The sequence below is a fragment of the Hemitrygon akajei genome, chromosome 32 (assembly GCF_048418815.1).
Source record: "Hemitrygon akajei chromosome 32, sHemAka1.3, whole genome shotgun sequence".
NCBI lineage: Eukaryota > Metazoa > Chordata > Chondrichthyes > Myliobatiformes > Dasyatidae > Hemitrygon > Hemitrygon akajei.
The window spans coordinates 35,989,110-36,009,409 of record NC_133155.1 but is presented as its reverse complement, the minus strand read 5'-3'; the positions used below and the strand labels follow the sequence as shown (position 1 = coordinate 36,009,409).

The 20,300-nt window shown below is 47.8% G+C and overlaps 1 protein-coding gene across 1 annotated transcript in view; it reads right to left on the bottom strand.

Moving 5' to 3' along the window:
- col9a2 (procollagen, type IX, alpha 2) overlaps positions 1 to 20,300 on the bottom strand; it is a 116,061-nt gene that overhangs the window by 78,044 nt on the left and 17,717 nt on the right. Inside the window, exons 6-10 of the mRNA XM_073034283.1 lie at positions 15,500 to 15,535; positions 15,358 to 15,381; positions 12,092 to 12,145; positions 8,123 to 8,176; positions 7,066 to 7,113 (exon numbers count right to left, since the gene is read on the bottom strand). Coding sequence (XP_072890384.1) covers positions 7,066 to 7,113; positions 8,123 to 8,176; positions 12,092 to 12,145; positions 15,358 to 15,381; positions 15,500 to 15,535 — 216 coding nt within the window. The remainder of the gene's footprint in view (positions 1 to 7,065; positions 7,114 to 8,122; positions 8,177 to 12,091; positions 12,146 to 15,357; positions 15,382 to 15,499; positions 15,536 to 20,300) is intronic.

Below are 20,300 nucleotides of genomic sequence, written 5' to 3'. Positions count from 1 at the left end.
ATAGGTTGAGTGAACTCGGCCTTTTCTCCTTGGAGCGAAGGAGGATGAGAGGTGACCTGATAGAGGTGTACAAGATGATGAGAGGCATTGATCATGTGGATAGTCAGAGACCGTTTCCAGGGCTGAAATGGTTGCCACAAGAGGACACAGATTTAAGGTGCTGGGGGGTAGGTACAGAGGAGATGTCAGGGGTAAGTTTTTTTACTCAGAGAGTGGTGAATGCATGGAATGGGCTGCCAGCAATGCTGCTGGAGGTGGATATGATAGGGTCTTTTAAGAGACTTTTGAGTAGGTACGTGGAGCTGAAAGAAATAGAGGGCTATAGGTAAGCCTAGTAATTTCTAAGGTAGGGAGATGTTCGGCATAACTTAATGGGCCGAAGGGCCTGTATGATGCTCTAGGTTTTTTATGTTTCTATGACTCTGTATGCACGATAACCCCAAGGACTCTGCACGCACCATAACCCCCAGGACTCTGTATGCACCATAACCCCCCAGGACCCTGTATGCACGTTAACCCCAGAACCCTGCATGCACCATAACCCCCAGGACCCTGCCTGCACAATAACCCCCAGGACTCTGCACGCACAATAACCCCCAGGACCCTGCCTGCACCATAACCCCCAGGACTCTGCACGCACCATAACCCCCAGGACTCTGCCTGCACCATAACCCCCAGGACCCTGCCTGCACCATAACCCCCAGGACCCTGTATGCACGTTAACCCCCAGAACCCTGCATGCACCATAACCCCCAGGACCCTGTATGCACGTTAACCCCCAGAACCCTGCATGCACCATAACCCCCAGGACCCTGCACGCACCATAACCCCCTGGATCCTGCCTGCACAATAACCCCCAGGACCCTGCATGCACAATAACCCCCAGGTCTCTGTCTGCACAATAACCCCCTGGATCCTGCCTGCACAATAACCCCCAGGACCCTGCATGCACAATAACCCCCAGGACTCTGTCTGCACAATAACCCCCAGGACCCTGGCTGCACAATAACCCACAGGTCCCTGCCTGTACAATAACCCCCAGGACCCTGCACGCACCATAACCCCCAGGACTCTGCATGCACCATAACCCCAAGGACTCTGCATGCACAATAACCCCCAGGACCCTGCCTGCACCATAACCCCCAGGACCCTGCCTGCACAATAACCCCCAGGACCCTACACGCACCATAACCCCCAGGACCCTACACGCAACATAACCCCCAGGACTCTGCACGGACAATAACCCCCAGGACCCTACACGCACCATAACCCCCAGGACTCTGCACGCACCATAACCTCCAGGACTCTGCACGCATAATAACCCCCAGGACCCTGCCTGCACAATAACCCCCAGGACCCTACACGCACCATAACCCCCAGGACCCTACACGCAACATAACCCCCAGGACTCTGCACGGACAATAACCTCCAGGACCCTGCCTGCACAATAACCCCCAGGACCCTGCACGCACCATAACCCCCAGGACCCTGCACGCACAATAACCCCTAGGAACCTGCACGCACCATAACTCCCAGGACCCTGCCTGCACAATAACCCCCAGGACTCTGCCTGCACAATAAGCCCCAGGACCCTGCCTGCACCATAACCCCCAGGACCCTGCCTGCACAATAACCCCCAGGACCCTGCCTGCACAATAACCCCCAGGATCCTGCCTGCACAATAACCCCCTGGACCCTGCACACACCATAACCCCCAGGACCCTGCACGCACAATAACCCCCAGGACCCTGCCTGCACAATAATCCCCAGGACTCTGCACGCACCTTAACCCCCAGGACCCTGTATGCACAATAACACCCCGGACCCTGCCTGCACAATAACCCCTAGGATCCTGCACGCACCATAACTCCCAGGACCCTGCCTGCACAATAACCCCTAGGATCCTGCACGCACAATAACCCCCCGGACCCTGCCTGCACAATAACCCCTAGGATCCTGCACGCACAATAGCCCCCAGGACCCTGCCTGCACAATAACCCCCAGGACCCTGCATGCACCATAAACCCCAGGACTCTGCACGCACCATAACCCCCAGGACCCTGCCTGCACAATAACCCCCAGGATCCTGCACGCACCATAACCCCCAGGATCCTGCACGCACCATAACCCCCAGGATCCTGCCTGCACAATAACCCCCAGGACCCTGCCTGCACAATAACCCCCAGGACCCTGCCTGCACAATAACCCCTAGGATCCTGCACGCACCATAACCCCCAGGACCCTGCCTGCACAATAACCCCTAGGATCCTGCACGCACCATAACTCCCAGGACCCTGCCTGCACAATAGCCCCCAGGACCCTGCCTGCACAATAACCCCCAGGACCCTGCCTGCACAATAACCCCCAGGACCCTGCCTGCACAATAACCCCTAGGATCCTGCACGCACCATAACCCCCAGGACCCTGCCTGCACAATAACCCCTAGGATCCTGCACGCACCATAACTCCCAGGACCCTGCCTGCACAATAGCCCCCAGGACCCTGCCTGCACTATAACCCCCAGGACCCTGCCTGCACAATAACCCCTAGGATCCTGCATGCACCATAACTCCCAGGACCCTGCCTGCACAATAACCCCCAGGACCCTGCCTGCACTATAACCCCCAGGACCCTGCCTGCACAATAACCCCCAGGACCCTGCCTGCACTATAACCCCCAGGACCCTGCCTGCACAATAACCCCCAGGACCCTGCCTGCACAATAACCCCCAGGACCCTACACGCACAATAACCCCCAGGACCCTGCCTGCACAATAACCCCCAGGACCCTGCCTGTACAATAACCCCCAGGAACCTGCCTGCACAATAACCCCCAGGACTCTGTCTGCACAATAACCACCAGGACCCTGGCTGCACAATAACCCCCAGGACCCTGCCTGTACAATAACCCCCAGGACCCTACAGGCACCATAACCCCCAGGACTCTGCACGCACAATAACCCCCAGGACCCTGCCTGCACAATAACCCCCAGGACCCGGCACTCACCATAACCCCCAGGACCCTACATGCACCATAACCCCCAGGACCCTGCACGCACAATAACCCCCAGGACTCTGCACGCACAATAACCCCCAGGACCCTGCACGCACCATAACCCCCAGGACTCTGCATGGACAATAACCTCCAGGACCCTGCCTGCACAATAACCCCCAGGACCCTGCACGCACCATAACCCCCAGGACACTGCACGCACCATAACCCACAGGACCCTGCCTGCACAATAATCCCCAGGACCCTGCCTGCACCATAACCCCCAGGACTCTGCCTGCAAAATAACCCCCAGGACCCTGCCTGCACAATAACCCCCAGGACCCTGCACGCACCATAACCCCCAGGACTCTGCATGCAAAATAACCCCCAGGACCCTGCACGCACCATAACCCCCAAGACTCTGTCTGCACAATAACCCCCAGGACCCTGCCTGCACAATAACCCCCAGGATCCTGCACGCACCATAACCCCCAGGACCCTGCCTGCACAATAACCCCCAGGACCCTGCCTGCACAATAACCCCCAGGATCCTGCCTGCACAATAACCCCCAGGATCCTGCCTGCACAATAACCCCCAGGACTCTGCATGCAAAATAACCCCCAGGACCCTGCACGCACAATAACCCCCAAGACTCTGTCTGCACAATAACCCCCAGGACCCTGCCTGCACAATAACCCCCAGGATCCTGCACGCTCCATAACTCCCAGGACCCTGCCTGCACAATAACCCCCAGGACCCTGCCTGCACAATAACCCCCAAGACCCTGCCTGCACAATAACCCCCAGGACCCTGCCTGCACAATAACCCCCAGGACCCTGCCTGCACTATAACCCCCAGGACCCTGCCTGCACCATAACCCCCAGGACCCTGCCTGCACCATAACCCCCAGGACCAGCCTGTACAATAAACCCCAGGACCCTGCCTGCACAATAACCCCCAGGACTCTGCACGCACCATAACCCCCAGGACCCTACACGCACCATAACCCCCAGGACCCTACTCGCACAATAACCCCCAGGACCCCGCCTGCACCATAACCCCCAGGACCCCGCCTGCACCATAACCCCCAAGACCCCGCCTGCACCATAACCCCCAAGACCCTGCCTGCACAATAACCCCCAGGACCCTGCCTGCACAATAACCCCCAGGACCCTGCACGCACCATAACCCCCAGGACCCTGCACGCACCATAACCCCCAGGACCCTGCACGCACCATAACCCCCAAGACTCTGTCTGCACAATAACCCCCAGGACCCTGCCTGCACAATAACCCCCAGGATCCTGCACGCACCATAACCCCCAGGACCCTGCCTGCACAATAACCCCCAGGATCCTGCCTGCACAATAACCCCTAGGATCCTGCACGCTCCATAACTCCCAGGACCCTGCCTGCACAATAACCCCCAGGACCCTGCCTGCACAATAACCCCCAAGACCCTGCCTGCACAATAACCCCTAGGATCCTGCACGCACCATAACCCCCAGGACCCTGCCTGCACAATAACCCCCAAGACCCTGCCTGCACAATAACCCCTAGGATCCTGCACGCACCATAACTCCCAGGACCCTGCCTGCACAATAACCCCCAGGACCCTGCCTGCACAATAACCCCCAGGACCCTACACGCACCATAACCCCCAGGACCCTGCATGCACAATAACCCCCAGGACCCTGCATGCAAAATAACCCCCAGGACCCTGCCTGCACCATAACCCCCAGGACCCTACACGCACCATAACTCCCAGGACCCTGCCTGCACAGTAACCCCCAGGACTCTGTCTGCACAATAGCCCCCAGGACTCTGTCTGCACAATAGCCCCCAGGACCCTGCCTGCACAATAACCCCCCCAGGACTCTGTCTGCACAATAACCCCCAGGACCCTGTATACACAATAACCCCCAGGACCCTGTATCCACAATAACCCGCAGAACTCTGTATGTACAATAACCCCCAGGACCCTGTATACACAATAACTCCCAGGACCCTGTATGCACAATAACCCCCAGGACCCTGTATGCACAATAACCCCCAGGACCCTGTATACACAATAACCCCCAGGACCCTGTATACACAATAACTCCCAGGACCCTGTATACACAATAACCCCCAGGACTCTGTATCCACAATAACCCGCAGAACTCTGTATGTACAATAACCCCCAGGACCCTGTATACACAATAACCCCCAGGACCCTGTATCCACAATAACCCGCAGAACTCTGTATGTACAATAACCCCCAGGACCCTGTATACACAATAACTCCCAGGACCCTGTATGCACAATAACCCCCAGGACCCTGTATACACAATAACCCCCAGGACTCTGTATACACAATAACCCCCAGGACTCTGTATGTACAATAACCCCCAGGACCCTGTATACACAATAACCCCCAGGACCCTGTATCCACAATAACCCGCAGAACTCTGTATGCACAATAACCCCCAGGACCCTGTATGCACAATAACCCCCAGGACCCTGTATACACAATAACCCCCAGGACTCTGTATGTACAATAACCCCCAGGACCCTGTATGCACAATAACCTCCAGGACCCTGTATACACAATAACTCCCAGGACTCTGTATGTACAATAACCCCCAGGACTCTGTATGCACAATAACCCCCAGGACCCTGTATGCACAATAACCCCCAGGACCCTGTATACACAATAACCCTTAGGAACCTGCCTGCACAATAACCCCCAGGACTCTGTATGAATGTAGCCCAACAACTTCATTCATCACTTTGTCCACTTAGACATGTGCTTTCCTGAACTGGATTTTCTTATAACTTTTCTTAGTCTGCTCCAACCAAATACCTCTCCCTTCTCCTTTAAAATATGTTCCCACGCCTTTGAGCATATTTCTGCTACCCCATGGTAGTGCTCATCCCCTGCCACTTTGGTTTAAATCTCCCCATTCAGATGAGGACAATTCCAGGTTCTGCAATGATGTACCTTGTCCTCCTTGAGCAGGTCCCTCCTACCTCAGATCTCATCGCAGAGCCTCAAGGATCAAGCCACCTTCTGAATGGTGTATTGCAGTGGCTTGTGCTTATGAGCAGTTGACCATATACATCAGGAAGGTTTAAACGACCCCAGTATCTCCCAGCCTTGCTACAGAATCCACTCAACCCCAAGCTTTTCTGATTATAGATTCAATAGAGCAAACTTTGTGGGATTAATGCACACCCAGCCGACAGTAGAAGGAGGTCAATGAGCTGGGAGAACAGTAATCATTCCTTCCCAACTCACTTAGAGGAGAATTTGGGGTTGTGCTGCTCCCTAAGGAAAACCCTAGGGTGACATCCAACCCCAAGTGAAGATCCAGTGACTTTCTTTTGTAAGGGGGAATTCTGAGGACAAGATCTTAAAGGTCAACCCCTAAAAGAAATTACTTTGTGTAAACCCTGTATGTATTACAGTGTTGTATATCACAGCTAGCAAATTACACTTCCAAAAGCAGAGATAAAATAGAGATTTTCATAGTTCACACTCAATGGGCACATCAGAATGAAGTTGTAACACCTCCCTGAAAACTACTCCCTCCTTCCACAAAAAAACAGGTATCAATCATAGACAATATTACCAATTCCCTTTATCATCCATCTCTCCAATCCAGTCCTGATCCAATCCAATCCCCCAGTTTCTGTAACAACCAATAAACCTGGAAATACATTCTACAGCCTCAAAATGACCTTCTGCCTCTGATCTAATCCTTTTGCATTTATGATTCCTTGTCACGGAATTTTCAATGATACAGAGCACCCTTAGCCCTGTTCTCTTAACATTGGTTAAATCTTCATTCCTTATTAAACTATCATACTATCTTACAATCTGCCTTACTTATTTAAAGAAGACACACGTTTATGTTTCTTCAGATTTTCTTTTCCTCGTTCTGGGCCGACTCCAGTGACTTGGATTGCTGACCTTAATGAACGTAATGTCCCAGCAGCACTAAGAGTAGAGGCAGTTCTTTGCTCACAGCCACTTGCTGACAGGGCAGTGAAGCACAAGGTAAAAATTAAAGTGAATGGAATCATTCTCACCAGAAGGTCTGCACTCCCTTCCGCACCATGGAGATTACCAGGAGGTCCCTGCACAAACAGACATGTGAACCCATGAGTATTAGAAAAGTCATTGGTCATAATTCCTCCAGCTTTCAATAAGATCATAACTGATCCATCGTGGTGAAACTAATCCCAATGCCACCATACACTTAATATGCAAACATGATCAATATCCGCCTTCAATATACAATGATTGACCTTTAATGTTCAGCCAGGGACCACTACTAGTGATGGGAACCCCAACCAAGGGAAACATCATCCCTGTGTACACACTGCCAAGCCCTGTAAGAATATGATTATTTTCGACAAGATCACCTCTTGTTCTTCTAAACAGGACAGATATACATCATGGCTGCTATACATTATTTGCAAGTCAAGTCAAGTCACTTTTATTGTCATTTCAACCATAACTGCTGGTACAGTACATAGCAAAAATGAGACAACGTTTTTCAGGATCATGGTGCTACATGACACGGTACAAAAAACTAGACTGAACTATGTAAAAAAACACAGCGAAAAAACTACACTAGACTACAGACCTACCCAGGACTGCATAAAGTGCACAAAACAGTGCAGGCATTACAATAAATAATAAACAAGATAACAGGGCAGTAATGTGTTAGTAGGGTGTTTTATGTATAATCTCCAAAAAATCCCCTAGATTCACCAGAAAACTGCAACTCCTCATTACTCTTCATTGTCTTGTATAATTTATGCATAATTATGTTCTCTGTCTGTGGTCTGTACCAAAGTGCCTGTGATGCTGCTGTAAGCAAGCTTTTGATTGTACCTGTACCTCACTGTACTTCTGCACATGGCAATAAACTGAACCTAACTTAAGTTCTTGAATGAATACTTTAGCCTATGATTCAGTCCTGATTTAGTTTATTCCTAGCTGGTTGATAGTATAAACTCCTAACTGAAGCCATTTTGTCCTATATAGGAACTTACTATATAGTTATCTTTGCGTTAAAAGACTAACTCACAGAAGGAAGTGAAGCTGTTACGAAATACCTGGAGACTTGGAGTGACGTACCTGTAGACCTGGAGGGCCTGGCTTTCCCATTGGTCCGAGCTGTCCCACTGCACCCTGTAAAGTAAAGAGATAATACCTCAACACGAGTAAATGTCAGCAACTGTAAATACACTTGTGGATGGCACAGAGTTGGAAGGACAGATTTCATAAGGGGAAAGTTGAGGAGAGGGGAAGCAGAATGCTACATGAAGTACAAGAGATGAAGCAGCAGTCTGAGAGGAAGAGTACAGAGAGCAATGGGAATGTTGTGGTGGGTGGGGAGTGGAGAAGAACCAGCAGTGTAATCGAGGAAGAGGCTGCAGTGTAACAGTATGGAAGGCAATTGTAGGATATTGTGAATTTGTGTATGAAAGACAGGGGAAAAGGAAGATTCATATTTACCGGTGAATCACAATGCAATAGGTGTGAAGAAATGTTGTGTGACAGAAAATTGGGTTATAAAAAATTGGATGGGTTGCACCTGAACTCGAGGGGGAGCAATATCCTTGCTGGTAGGTTTGCTAGCATGATTCGGGAGGGTTTAAACTAATTTGCAAGGGGGATGGGACCCAGAGCGATAGAGCAGTGGAAGAAGTGCATGGAGTAAAGCCAGATCTAACATATAGAGAGGCTTTGAGGAAAGAGCAGCAGAATAAAGGGTATAAAGGTAGTAAGGTAGAAGGGCTAAAGTGTGTGTACTTCAATGCAAGAAGCATCAGGAACAAAGGTGATGAACTGAGAGCTTGGATACATACATGGAATTATGATGTAGTGGCCATTATGGAAACTTGGCTGGCACCAGGGCAGGAATGGATTCTCAATATTCCTGGATTTCAGTGCTTTAAAAGGGATAGAGAGGGGGGAAAAGGGGAGGAGGGGTGGCATTACTGGTCAGGTCATTACTGGTCATTACTGATACTATTACAGCTGCAGAAAGAGTGGGTAATGTAGCAGGAACCTCTTTTGAGTCAGTGTGGGTGGAGGTCAGGAATAGGAAGGGAGCAGTTACTCTACTGGGGTTATTCTATAGCCCCCTGGTAGCAGCAGAGATATCAAGGAGCAGATTGGGAGGCAGATTTTGGAAAGGTGCAAAAATAACGGGGTTGTTATCATGGGTGACTTTAACTTCCCTAATATTGATTGGCACCTGATTAGTTCCAATGGTTTAGACGGGGCAGAGTTTGTCAAGTGCGTCCAAGATGGATTCCTGTCACAGTATGTTGACAGGCTGACTAAGGTGAATGCCATACTAGATCTAGTATTGGGTAATGAACCAGGTCAGGTCACAGATCTGTCAGTGGGTGAGCATCTGGGGGACAGTGATCACCGCTCCCTGACCTTTAGCATTATCATGTAAAAGGATAGAATCAGAGAGGACAGGAAATTTTTTAATTGGGGAAGGGCAAATTATGAGGCTATTAGGCTAGAACTTGAGGGTGTGAATTGGGATGATGTTTTTGCAGGGAAATGTACTACGGACATGTGGTCGATGTTTAAGGATCTCTTGCAGGATGTTAGGGATAAATTTGTCACGGTGAAGAAGATAAAGAATGGTAGGGTGAAGGAACCATGGGTGACAAGTGAGGTGTAAAATCTAGTCAGGTGGAAGAAGGCAGCATACATGAGGTTTAGGAAATAAGGATCAGATAGGTCTATTGAGGAATATAGGGTAGCAAGAAAGGAGCTTAAGAAGGGGCTGAGAAGAGCAAGAAGGGGGCATGAGAAGGCCTTGGTGAGTAGGGTAAAGGAAAACCCCAAGGTATTCTTTAATTACATGAAGAACAAAAGGATGACAGGAGTGAAGGTAGGACCGATTAGAGATAAAAGTGGGAAGATGTGCCTGGAGGCTGTGGAAGTGAGTGAGGTCCTCAATGAATACTTCTCTTCGGTATTCACCACTGAGAGGGAACTTGATGACGGTGAGGACAATATGAGTGAAGTTGATGTTCTGGAGCATGTTGATATTAAGGGAGAGGAGGTGTTGGAGTTGTTAAAATACATTAGGACGGATAAGTCCCCGGGGCCTGACGGAATATTCCCCAGGCTGCTCCACAAGGCTAGGGAAGAGATTGCTGGACCTCTGGCTAGGATCTTTATGTCCTCGTTGTCCACGGGAATGCTACCAGAGGATTGGAGGGAGGCGAATGTTGTCCCCTTGTTCAAAAAAGGTAGTAGGGATAGTCCAGGTAATTATAGACCAGTGAGCCTTACGTCTGTGGTGGGAAAGCTGTTGGAAAAGATTCTTAGAGATAGGATCTAAGGGCATTTAGAGAATCATGGTCTGATCAGGGACAGTCAGCATGGCTTTGTGAAGGGCAGATCATGCCTAACAAGCCTGATAGAGTTCTTTGAGGAGGTGACCAGGCATATAGATGAGGGTAGTGCAGTGGATGTGATCTTCATGGACTTCAGTAAGGCATTTGACAAGGTTCCACATGGTAGGCCTATTCAGGAAGTCAGAAGGCATGGGATCCAGGGAAGTTTGGCCAGGTGGATTCAGAATTGGCTTGTACATTCAGATTGGAGGGTTGAGACTAGTGGTGTCCCACAAGGATCTGTTCTGGGACCTCTACTTTTTGTGATTCTTATTAACGACCTGTATGTGGGGGTAGAAGAGTGGGTTGGCAAGTTTGCAGATGACACAAAGGTTGGTGGTGTTGTAGATAGTGTAGAGGATTGTCGAAGATTGCAGAGAGACATTGATAGGATGCAGAGGTGGGCTGAGAAGTGACAGATGGAGTTCAACCTGGAGAAGTGTGAGGTGGTACACTTTGGAAGGACAAACTCCAAGGCAGAGTACAAGGTAAATGGCAGGATACTTAGTAGTGTGGAGGAGGTAGATAGGGTAGTTAAGAAAGCGTATGGGGTGTTAGCTTTCATAAATCAAGGGATAGAGTATAAGAGACGCGATGTAATAATGCAGCTCTATAAAACTCTAGTTAGGCCACACTTGGAGTACTGTGTCCAGTTCTGGTCGCCTCAGCATAGGAAGAATGTGGAAGCATTGGAAAGGGTACAGAGGAGATTTACCAGGATGCTGCCTGGTTTAGAGAGTATGCATTATGATCAGAGATTAAGGGAGCTAGGGCTTTACTCTTTGGAGAGAAGGAGGATGAGAGGAGACATGATAGAGGTGTACAAGATATTAAGAGGAATAGACAGAGTGGACAGCCAGCGCCTCTTCCCCAGGGTACCACTGCTCAATATAAGAGGACATGGCTTTAAGGTAAGGGGAGGGAAGTTCGAGGGGGATATTAGAGGAAGGTTTTTCACTCAGAGAATGGTTGGTGCATGGAATGCAGTGCCTGAGTCAGTGGTGGAGGCAGACACACTAGTGAAATTTAAGAGACTACTAGACAGGTATATGGAGGAGTTTAAGGTGGGGGGTTATATGGGAGGCAGGGTTTGAGGGTCAGCACAACATTGTGGGCTGAAGGGCCTGTAATTTGCTGTACTATTCTATGTTCCATGTTCTAAAATCAGTTGTTCCAATGGGGAACATAGGGTTGGGGCTAGAGAGTTTCAGACTCACAAAAAATGTTTTTCTTGCAACATTTTCAAATATAAATGTTTCAACACTCATAAGTTAATATCTGTAAGCTAAAATACTGTATATTTAATAGGTATCATCAGTAGAAACAATTGCTTGTCAGTTTTTCAAAGTCGTCTGTAATGAAAAGAGCAGCTGGTGCTCCTCAGAGACACCTGGTATGTGAGGATGTGACTATTGTAAGCAGATTCCAAGACCCATTTTTCTCAAAACAGAACTTATCGCTGATCGTTGATTTCCAATATAATTTTCTGTGGTTCACTAGTTCCCCAACAAAATGACATTACAGCCAGTTGGTATCAGCCTGTATCCCATGACCCATTTATGCTCCTGGGCTCCTTGAACATACAGGAAAGTAGATACTGCTGCTTCTAAGTTTGCTGAATTGAATTAGCTCCTTGGTACCAGAGGCAGAAGAAACAGATGCAAGCTTCACTTACTTTAGGTCCTGGACGTCCAATTTCTCCAGGAAGCCCCACTGGGCCGAGAGGACCCTGAATTAAGTCAAACAACATTACATAATTAGTATCGATTCTGACCATTCCAGATCCAACATGTAACCAGAGGAAAATGTGCACGATTGCCCTCCCTTCCAGTAGCTGACAGAGACAAGTCGTATCACTGGAGTTTCAGAGCTTCTCTCAATGAAGCAGAAGGGGAAGAGGAAACCAACTTCTGTTCCAAGTTGGTCCAGTATCCAAGGGAATAAAATTTCCATGTAGAGAGTTCCTTTCCAGCTGATTTTAAATTCACCTGAGGGTCATGAGATGCAGCTTGGTCAAAGCAAGTAACTCCAGGGTATCGAGTAATGAATGATATTTGAATCAAAACTGTCCATTGGAGGGAGAGGAGAGTGTCTCGGCAAGCTCTGATGCTGAGAGATTAGGACATTATGTGCTGAAGCCTATGAATGATTTCCAGTTCTTTTACACTGGAGACAATGGGGCACTGAGGCTAAACATGGACCAAAGACCAGGTTCACCAGAAGGATCCATGGGAGATTCCAGCACAGCAGGCTTGAAGGCAGCAATTATTTAGGGTTACTTTTGTGTAAGGGTGAACTGAACAGAGGTGGAGGTGGAGTGATTGGCTGTGGAGCAGATGGTGGTGAAGGAAGGAATGGAGGGAGAGGAGGGATCAGAGATGGAGGAGACAGTGGTGGAAAATTGAGGTAGATGGAGAGAAAATGGCAGTGAAGGAGGCATGGAGGTAAAGGGGATGGAGAAGGTAGTGGAAGGAAATGGAGATATAGGGGAGGGAATGGAGGTGGAGAGGGTAGAGGTGAGGGGAATGGAGGTGGAGAGGGTAGAGGTGAGGGGAATAAAGGTGGAGAAGGGAGAGGTGAGGGGAATGGAGATGGGGGGGTGGGGTTGAGGGGATTAGAGGTGGAGGGGATGAAGATGAGGTGGATGGAGGAGAGGGGAATGAAGATGGAGTGAGGGGAATGGATGTGAAGGAGGAGGAAGATTAGAAGTGAGGGAAATAGTGGTGGAGAATGGAGTTGGAGGTGGAGGAGATGGAGGTGGACAGGGTGAAGGTGAGGGGAATAGGAGTGGTCAGACAGGGTTGAAGAGAATGGAGGTGCACAGATAGAAGTGAGGGGAAATGGAGGTGGAGCAATAGAGGTAAGGGAAATGGAGATGGAGGTGAGGAAATTAGAGGTGCAGGCAGTGGAGGTGAGGGGAATGGGGTGGAGGGCATGCAAGGGAGGGGAATGGGTGGAGAGAGATGAGGGGATTAGAGGTGGAGTAGGAAGATTAGCGGGGGAATGGAGGTGAGGGGATTAGAGGTGGAGGGGTGGAGGTGAGGTGGAGGGGAATGGAGGTGGAGGGGTGGAAGTGAGGGGATTGGAGGTGAAGGGTATGCAAGTGAGGGGAATTCGTGGGGAGAGATGAGGGGATTAGAGGTGAAGGAGAGGTGGAGGTGAGGGGATTAGAGGCAGAGGAGTAGGAAGATTAGGGAGGAATGGAGGTGAGGGAAATGGGGGTGGAGTTGAGGGATTAGAGGTGGAGGGGTGGAGGTGAGGTTGAGGGGTGGAGGTGAGGTGGAGGGGAATGGAAGTGAGGGGAATGAAGGTGAAGGGAATGGGAGTGGAGGAATGGTGAGGGGATTGGGGGTAGAGGGGTGGAGGTGATGGGAATGGAGGTGGAGGGGTGGAGGTGAGGGGAATGGAGGTGAAGAGATTGAAGGTGGAGGGGTGGGTGGAGGTGAGGGGAATAGGAGTGGTCAGACAGGGCTGAGGAGAATGGAAGTGCACAGATAGCGGTAAGGGGAAATGGAGATGGAGGGATAGAGGTAAGGGAGGTGGAGATGAGGAAATTAGAGGTGCAAGCAGTGGAGGTGAGGGGAATGTGGTGGAGAGAGATGAGGGGATTAGAGGTGAAGGAGGGGTGGAGGTGAGGGGATTAGAGGTGGAGGAGCAGGAAGACTAGAAGGGGAATGGAGGTGAGGGAAATGGGGCTGGAGTTGAGGGGATTAGAGGTAGAGGGGTGGAGGTGAGGTGGAGGGGAATGGAGGTGCAGGGTGTGGAGTTAAGGGGATTAGACGTTGAAGGGGATGGAAGTGAGAGGAATGAAGGTGAAGGGAATGGGAGTGGAGGGATGGAGGTGAGGGGATTGGAGGTAGAGGGGTGGAGGTGAGGGGAATGGAGATGAGGGATTGGTGGAGGGGTGGGTGGAGGTGAGGGGAATGGAGGTGGAGGTTTAGATATGAGTGGAATGGAGGTGGAGGGTGGACATGAGGGGAATAGGAGCTGGAGGGGTGGAGGTGAGGGGATTGGAGGTGGAAGGATAGACATGAGTGGAATAGAGGTGGATCATGTTTCCTTACATAATGTTACATTCTCAGATAGTGTTATCTGTAGTCCATCCTCCACCCCTCCCCAGACCCACCCTTGCTGGTCTGGTAACATAAAAGTATTTTCCTATTGATCTACTGGTTCCAAAGTACAAACCATTAAGGTAAATTATGTCTCATTTTGGTCCATTCTGAAACACTGCTGTCAATTTTCCTCCAGTCTCAATTGTATTTTGTCCCCACATCTATTTTCCAAATTGTACCCAATTTTTCATCTGCTCAGTAACCCCAAATGCCTGAACGTTCCACGAGTGGGTGACATAGAACATTATCAATGTCTACTTGAAAATGCAAGATATGACATCTACATTTCTCTTCCTATTTATCTGTCAGTTCACTCAGGAATTTTCATGAGAGGCATGGCAATGTCTTAGAATCGGAGCTATTTTCAATATTTTACCAGGCCCTGATCGGGAAAATACTTTATTCGCAGAAACAATCTCCACCTGTTATGTGAACTTGGCATTTGTTATATGAAAATCACGGCCCAGAAAGACACAGGACAGACATGGCTACATCTGTAATTCACACATTAGCCAATACCACTGATGAATAAGTCCAGTAGTATTATTTTTATTCCTCTGACTCTTCTCTTTCTACAGAGAAATTCAAATTGTTCCTTTTCAAGTCTAATTCCTATCTGAAAACTACAACTTAATCTGCTTACACTCCAGCCCATTCACTAACAAAATGACACTGCTTAAAACTGACATGTTTAAAACCATAAACGTGAGAAATTCTGCACAAAGCATGTTGCCTCAAGCCCTTCCCAATCTATGTAGATTTTAAAATATTATAAATTAGACCTCAATTGATATGGTCTGCAGATGAGTACATTAGTTTAACTTACAGGTGGTCCCACGATTCCAGAACCCTGAAAATAAAGCAGATATAATGTTGGTAAAATCAAAGACAGAATATTTGACAAACGATTGTCTTGCAATCAGGTGACAATATTGTGTCTGATATAGATGTAACTGTCACATACATACCGGTGTCCCAGGAGGTCCAGGTAAGCCCACCAGACCCTGGAAACAGAAAGATATTTAATGACGATCTAACTGCAGTAGAATGAGAGGAGGCAGAAGCAGGGTCACTCTTTGCTTGGGTAAGATTCACTGGACCAGGTGCTGGACATTTTGCACTGATGTATGTAAATCACCCAATCACCAGCTTTACTTCTCTTACAAAACTAATTACATTTGTGATGAATAACTGTGAAGAAGTGAAAGGGGCTGCTGTTTGACTTTTGCCAATATTCCTCCACAGCACCAGGTTTTGACATCCATGCTGGCTCAAGTACAAGCTCAATCATTCACAGTATTTTCTAAGGGTGCATGAATCCTGTATATTAATCATAAGGCATAAGAGCAGAAGTAGGTCATTCAGCCCATTGAGTCTGCTCCACCATTCCATCAGGGCTGATTTATTAATCCTCTCAACCCCATTCTCCTGTCTTCTCCCTGTAACCTTTGAAACCCTTACTAATCAAACTCCACTTTAAGTATACCCAAAGACTTGGCCTCCACAACTGTTTGTGGCAATGAATTCCTCAGATTCACCACTCTTTGGATAAAGAAATTCCTCCTCCTCTCTGTTCTAAAGGGACATCTTCTAATCGGAGACTGTGCCCTCAGGCCCTGGGCTCTCCTCTACATCCATTCTATCTAGAACCTTTAATATTAAATAGGTTTCAATAGAAACCCCTCTCATTTCTTCTAAACTCCACTGAGTACAGGCCCAGAGCCACCAAACGTTTCTCGTACATTAACCCTTTCATTCCTGGGATTATGCCATTACTGGATACCCTATCAACGGATGGGACAGAGGATGATGTGTCACATTGTAATTAGAGTCATAGAAAAGTACAGCGCAGAAATAGGCCCTTCCATCCATCTAGTCCATGCCAAGCAATTTAAACTTGGCACTCCCATCGATCTGCACCAGGACCAGAGCCCGCCATACCCCTACCATCCACGTACATATCCAAATACCGGAGCCGACCCAAAGGGCCAAATGGACTAATTCTGCTCCTGTCCTGGTCTTATGGTCAAACTTCTCTTCAACGTAGAAATCAAGATCGCATGCACCACTTACACTGGCAGCTTGTTCCGCGGTCTCACTACCCTCTGAGTAAAGACATTTCCCCTAATGATCCCCTTAAACTTTTCACCTTGCACCCTTAATTGAATTCAATTGACTTTATTTCTTAAATCCTCCACATACATGAAGAGTTAAAATCTTTACGTTACGTCTCCGTCTAAATGTGCAATGTGCAACTTATAATAATTTATAATAAATAGTGTGTACAACAGGACAGTCAATATAACATAGATATACAATTGTATCAGCATGAATTAATCAGTCTGATGGCCTGGTGGAAGAAGCTGTCCCAGAGCCTGTTGGTTCTGGCTTTTATGCTACAATACCGTTTCCCAGATGGTAGCAGCTGGAACAGTTTGTGGATGGGGTGACTCGGGTCCCCAATGATCCTTCGTGCCCTTTTTACACACCTGTCTTTGTAAATGTCTTGAATCGTGGGAATTTCACACTTAAAATGCGCTGGGCTTAATCCATGACCTCTAGTCCCACCCAACCCCAGTGGAAAACAAATGGTTGCATTTACCCTATCTATATCTTTCATAATTTTGTATATCTGTATCAAATTTCCACTCAGTCTTCATGTTCTGAGGAATAAGGTCCTGACCTATTCAGTCTTTCTTTATAACTTAGGTCCTCCAGTCCTGCAACATCCTGGTAAATTTTCTCTGTACTCTTTCAACCTTATTTGCATCTCTCCTGGAGGGAAGTGACCAAAACTGCACACATTACTCCAAATTAGCCCTCACCAACATCTTGTACAACTTCATCATATCATCCCATATCCTGTACTCCGTACTTTGCTTTATGAAAGCCAATTGGAAAATATGAATGGGGTTCAAGTGGCAAAAGCTGTAACAAGAGTGGAGGTCACACAATGCAACATGTAAGGTGAAGAGTGGCGACACCACGGATTCTTGCTGGGTAACTAAATCAGAAAGGAAGTGCACAGAGTCACCTGCAATTCAGGGAGAAGTCTACATTGTGAATTGTAACAGGAGGTAAAATGTGAAGTGTCCTGAACAAAGGGCAAGGATCTCGTAGATGGTATGTGACTCCTGGAAAAGTCTCAACAGTAACACACATGTTAGGGATGGGCCTCAAACTGTTACCTGTAACAAAACGATACAAGAGCAGGATTAGACCATTTGGCCCATCAAATCTGCTCTGCCATTTCATCATGGCCGATCCATTTCTCCTTTCAGCCCCAATCTCCTGTCTTCTCCCCGTATCTCTTCATGCCCTGATCTGCCAGGACAGGTGGAATCTGACAAGACAATAGGTTTTGCACCTGATTTGTGAGGACACTGTCGATCTCTCAGTGTCACTTGCAGAGCGAGGAATGTCACTCTGTCACAACCATGGATTTGGCAGCACAGCAGCTTCGGCAATTGTGCTCGTAAATATGCATCAGTCAGCTAATTATTTCATTGTGATAGTACTTAACTCCATTCATTCTGCCATAGTGCTTGTCGAGACTTGGACACAGCAACGCTTTGCTGCCTGCCTTGCCTGAGAAATTGGACTGTCGAGTCAACTGACTCTGAAGACTAGCAGTATTCATTTTATTCTTAGTTGTTCTTTTCAACCACAGTGTAGGCTTCGTTTTCCATTTGCGAGTTTTAGTTAACGGCCCTGATTGGCCTAGCGTTTATTGTTTTCTTTTCCCTTTAACGCTGTTTGCATTAAAATCTGTGAACTATTGACCTGCTTCAGTGTCTCTCACTCCGCACTTGGGCCACGTCCACACCTGGTGCCACACTCACTGTTGTCCGTAGCTGTCGCCAGCATAGGATTTGAATGAAATGCAGTGGAGATTTTGCACAGGTCAATGAAAACACTTGCACAAGTTACTGGTTGGTCTGCACACTAATCTCTGAACGATGGCTGAACTAGAAGTCAGGAGTGTAGATGCCACAGGCATCTCTACTGCAGAACAAGTGTGAGGCATACTCTAGTGTCAGATGTCACCCAAGATGGGAGACAGAGACATATCTGGAAGTGGTGATTTAGTCTCCCAGAGCTAGGGTTTGAAGAGCCAGGAGACTGGCAGAGGGAGTGGTTGCTGGGAGACTGTCACTGGACCTGGGATGTACAGAGGAGAGGGTGAAGGAAGAAGAACGAGCAAGGTGGAGTGTTCAGAGCTTACGAGGAATGGAAGGAACGTTGGTGAGTGTGAGTCATGAAGAGGGAAGAAAGTTTCATCTCACTAATTACTGATTGAATCAGACAGATGGAATTGGGGCTCTGTAAAAGGAATGTTAATTAAAGCCCAATTAGAGTGGGACACATGCTCCTCTCTGGGGTATGCAATTAGGTGATTATAAGGTCAAGGTAGAGGTTAATGTGCCAACATGTTAAGAGACTCAGTATTAGCTTCACGCTGGGACTGCAAATCCATTTGTTATTAATTAGTCAGCCACAGGAAAGCTTCATTAATGCACTCCGATAATCCTCCAGTCACAGCTGTGATTTACTTGGAGAAAGAGCAAAGCTGTTTGATTAATCTGTCACAGACATTGAAAAATCTTTGGAAAAAGCTCAAATTTCTGCTTTCATCTCTTGCACCACGAGGAGTAATTTTAAATATCAGAAAATTACTGAATTTAAAACAAAATCAACGTCCTCTAATTAAAATCCTTCTTTAGTCCATTTGGGACTGTTGTTGGATGTGTGTGTGTACATAAGTCAAAGAACCACAATCAGGGAATGCTGAAGGCAGAATGTCTGCAGTCATTTTTTGATCGGTGTATGACCTGGTCCTGTGTTCACTGATGAGCTGTCAGCGTGTCATTTACACCAAGCTGCATTTTAACAGTAGTCACATGATATGCCACTGCAGTCGCAAATAAAGGCAAATTTTGAGGACCAATGAAGTTAGGACATAAGCCATGGATGCTAAGGTCATTGAGGAACAGAAGGACCTCAATGTGTATGACCAAGAATGTTTGAAGGTGACAGAATACCAAATAATGTATTTAAGAACACTTTTGGGATGTTGGCATTACTTTGTTAGGGCAGCAAATACTGTCTGTCCTCAGCTGGAGTGCTGTGTGCTCCTCTACAGGAAGGGTGTGGTGGCACTGGTGAGTGTGCAGAGGAGATTTACTAGGATATTACTTTTTATTTCAAGATCTCTGAGGATCTAACCTGGTCCCAACATATCGATGTAATCATAAAGAAGGCAAGACAGCAACTATACTTCATTAGGAGTTTGAAGAGATTTGTTATATCAACAAATACATACACTCAAAAAAACTTTATAGATGTACCGTGGAGAGCATTCTGACAGGCTGCATCACTCTCTGGTATGGAGGGGCTACCGCACAGGACCAAAATAAACTGCAGAAGGTTGTAAATCTAGTCAGTTCCATCTTGGGCACTAGCCTACAAAATACCCAAGACATCTTTAGGCAGCGGTTTCTCAGAAAGGCAGCATTCATTATTAAAGACCTCCAGCACCCAGGGCATGCCCTTTTCTCACTGTTACCATCAAGTAGGAGGTACAGAAGCCTGAAGGCACACACTCAGTGATTCAGGAACAGTTTCTTCCCCTCTGCCATCCGATTTCCTAAAGGACATTGAACCCGTGAACACTACCTCACTTTTTAAATATATGTTATTTCTGTTTCTTTGCATGATTTTAATCTATTCAGTATACATATACCGTAATTGAATTATGTTTTATTATTA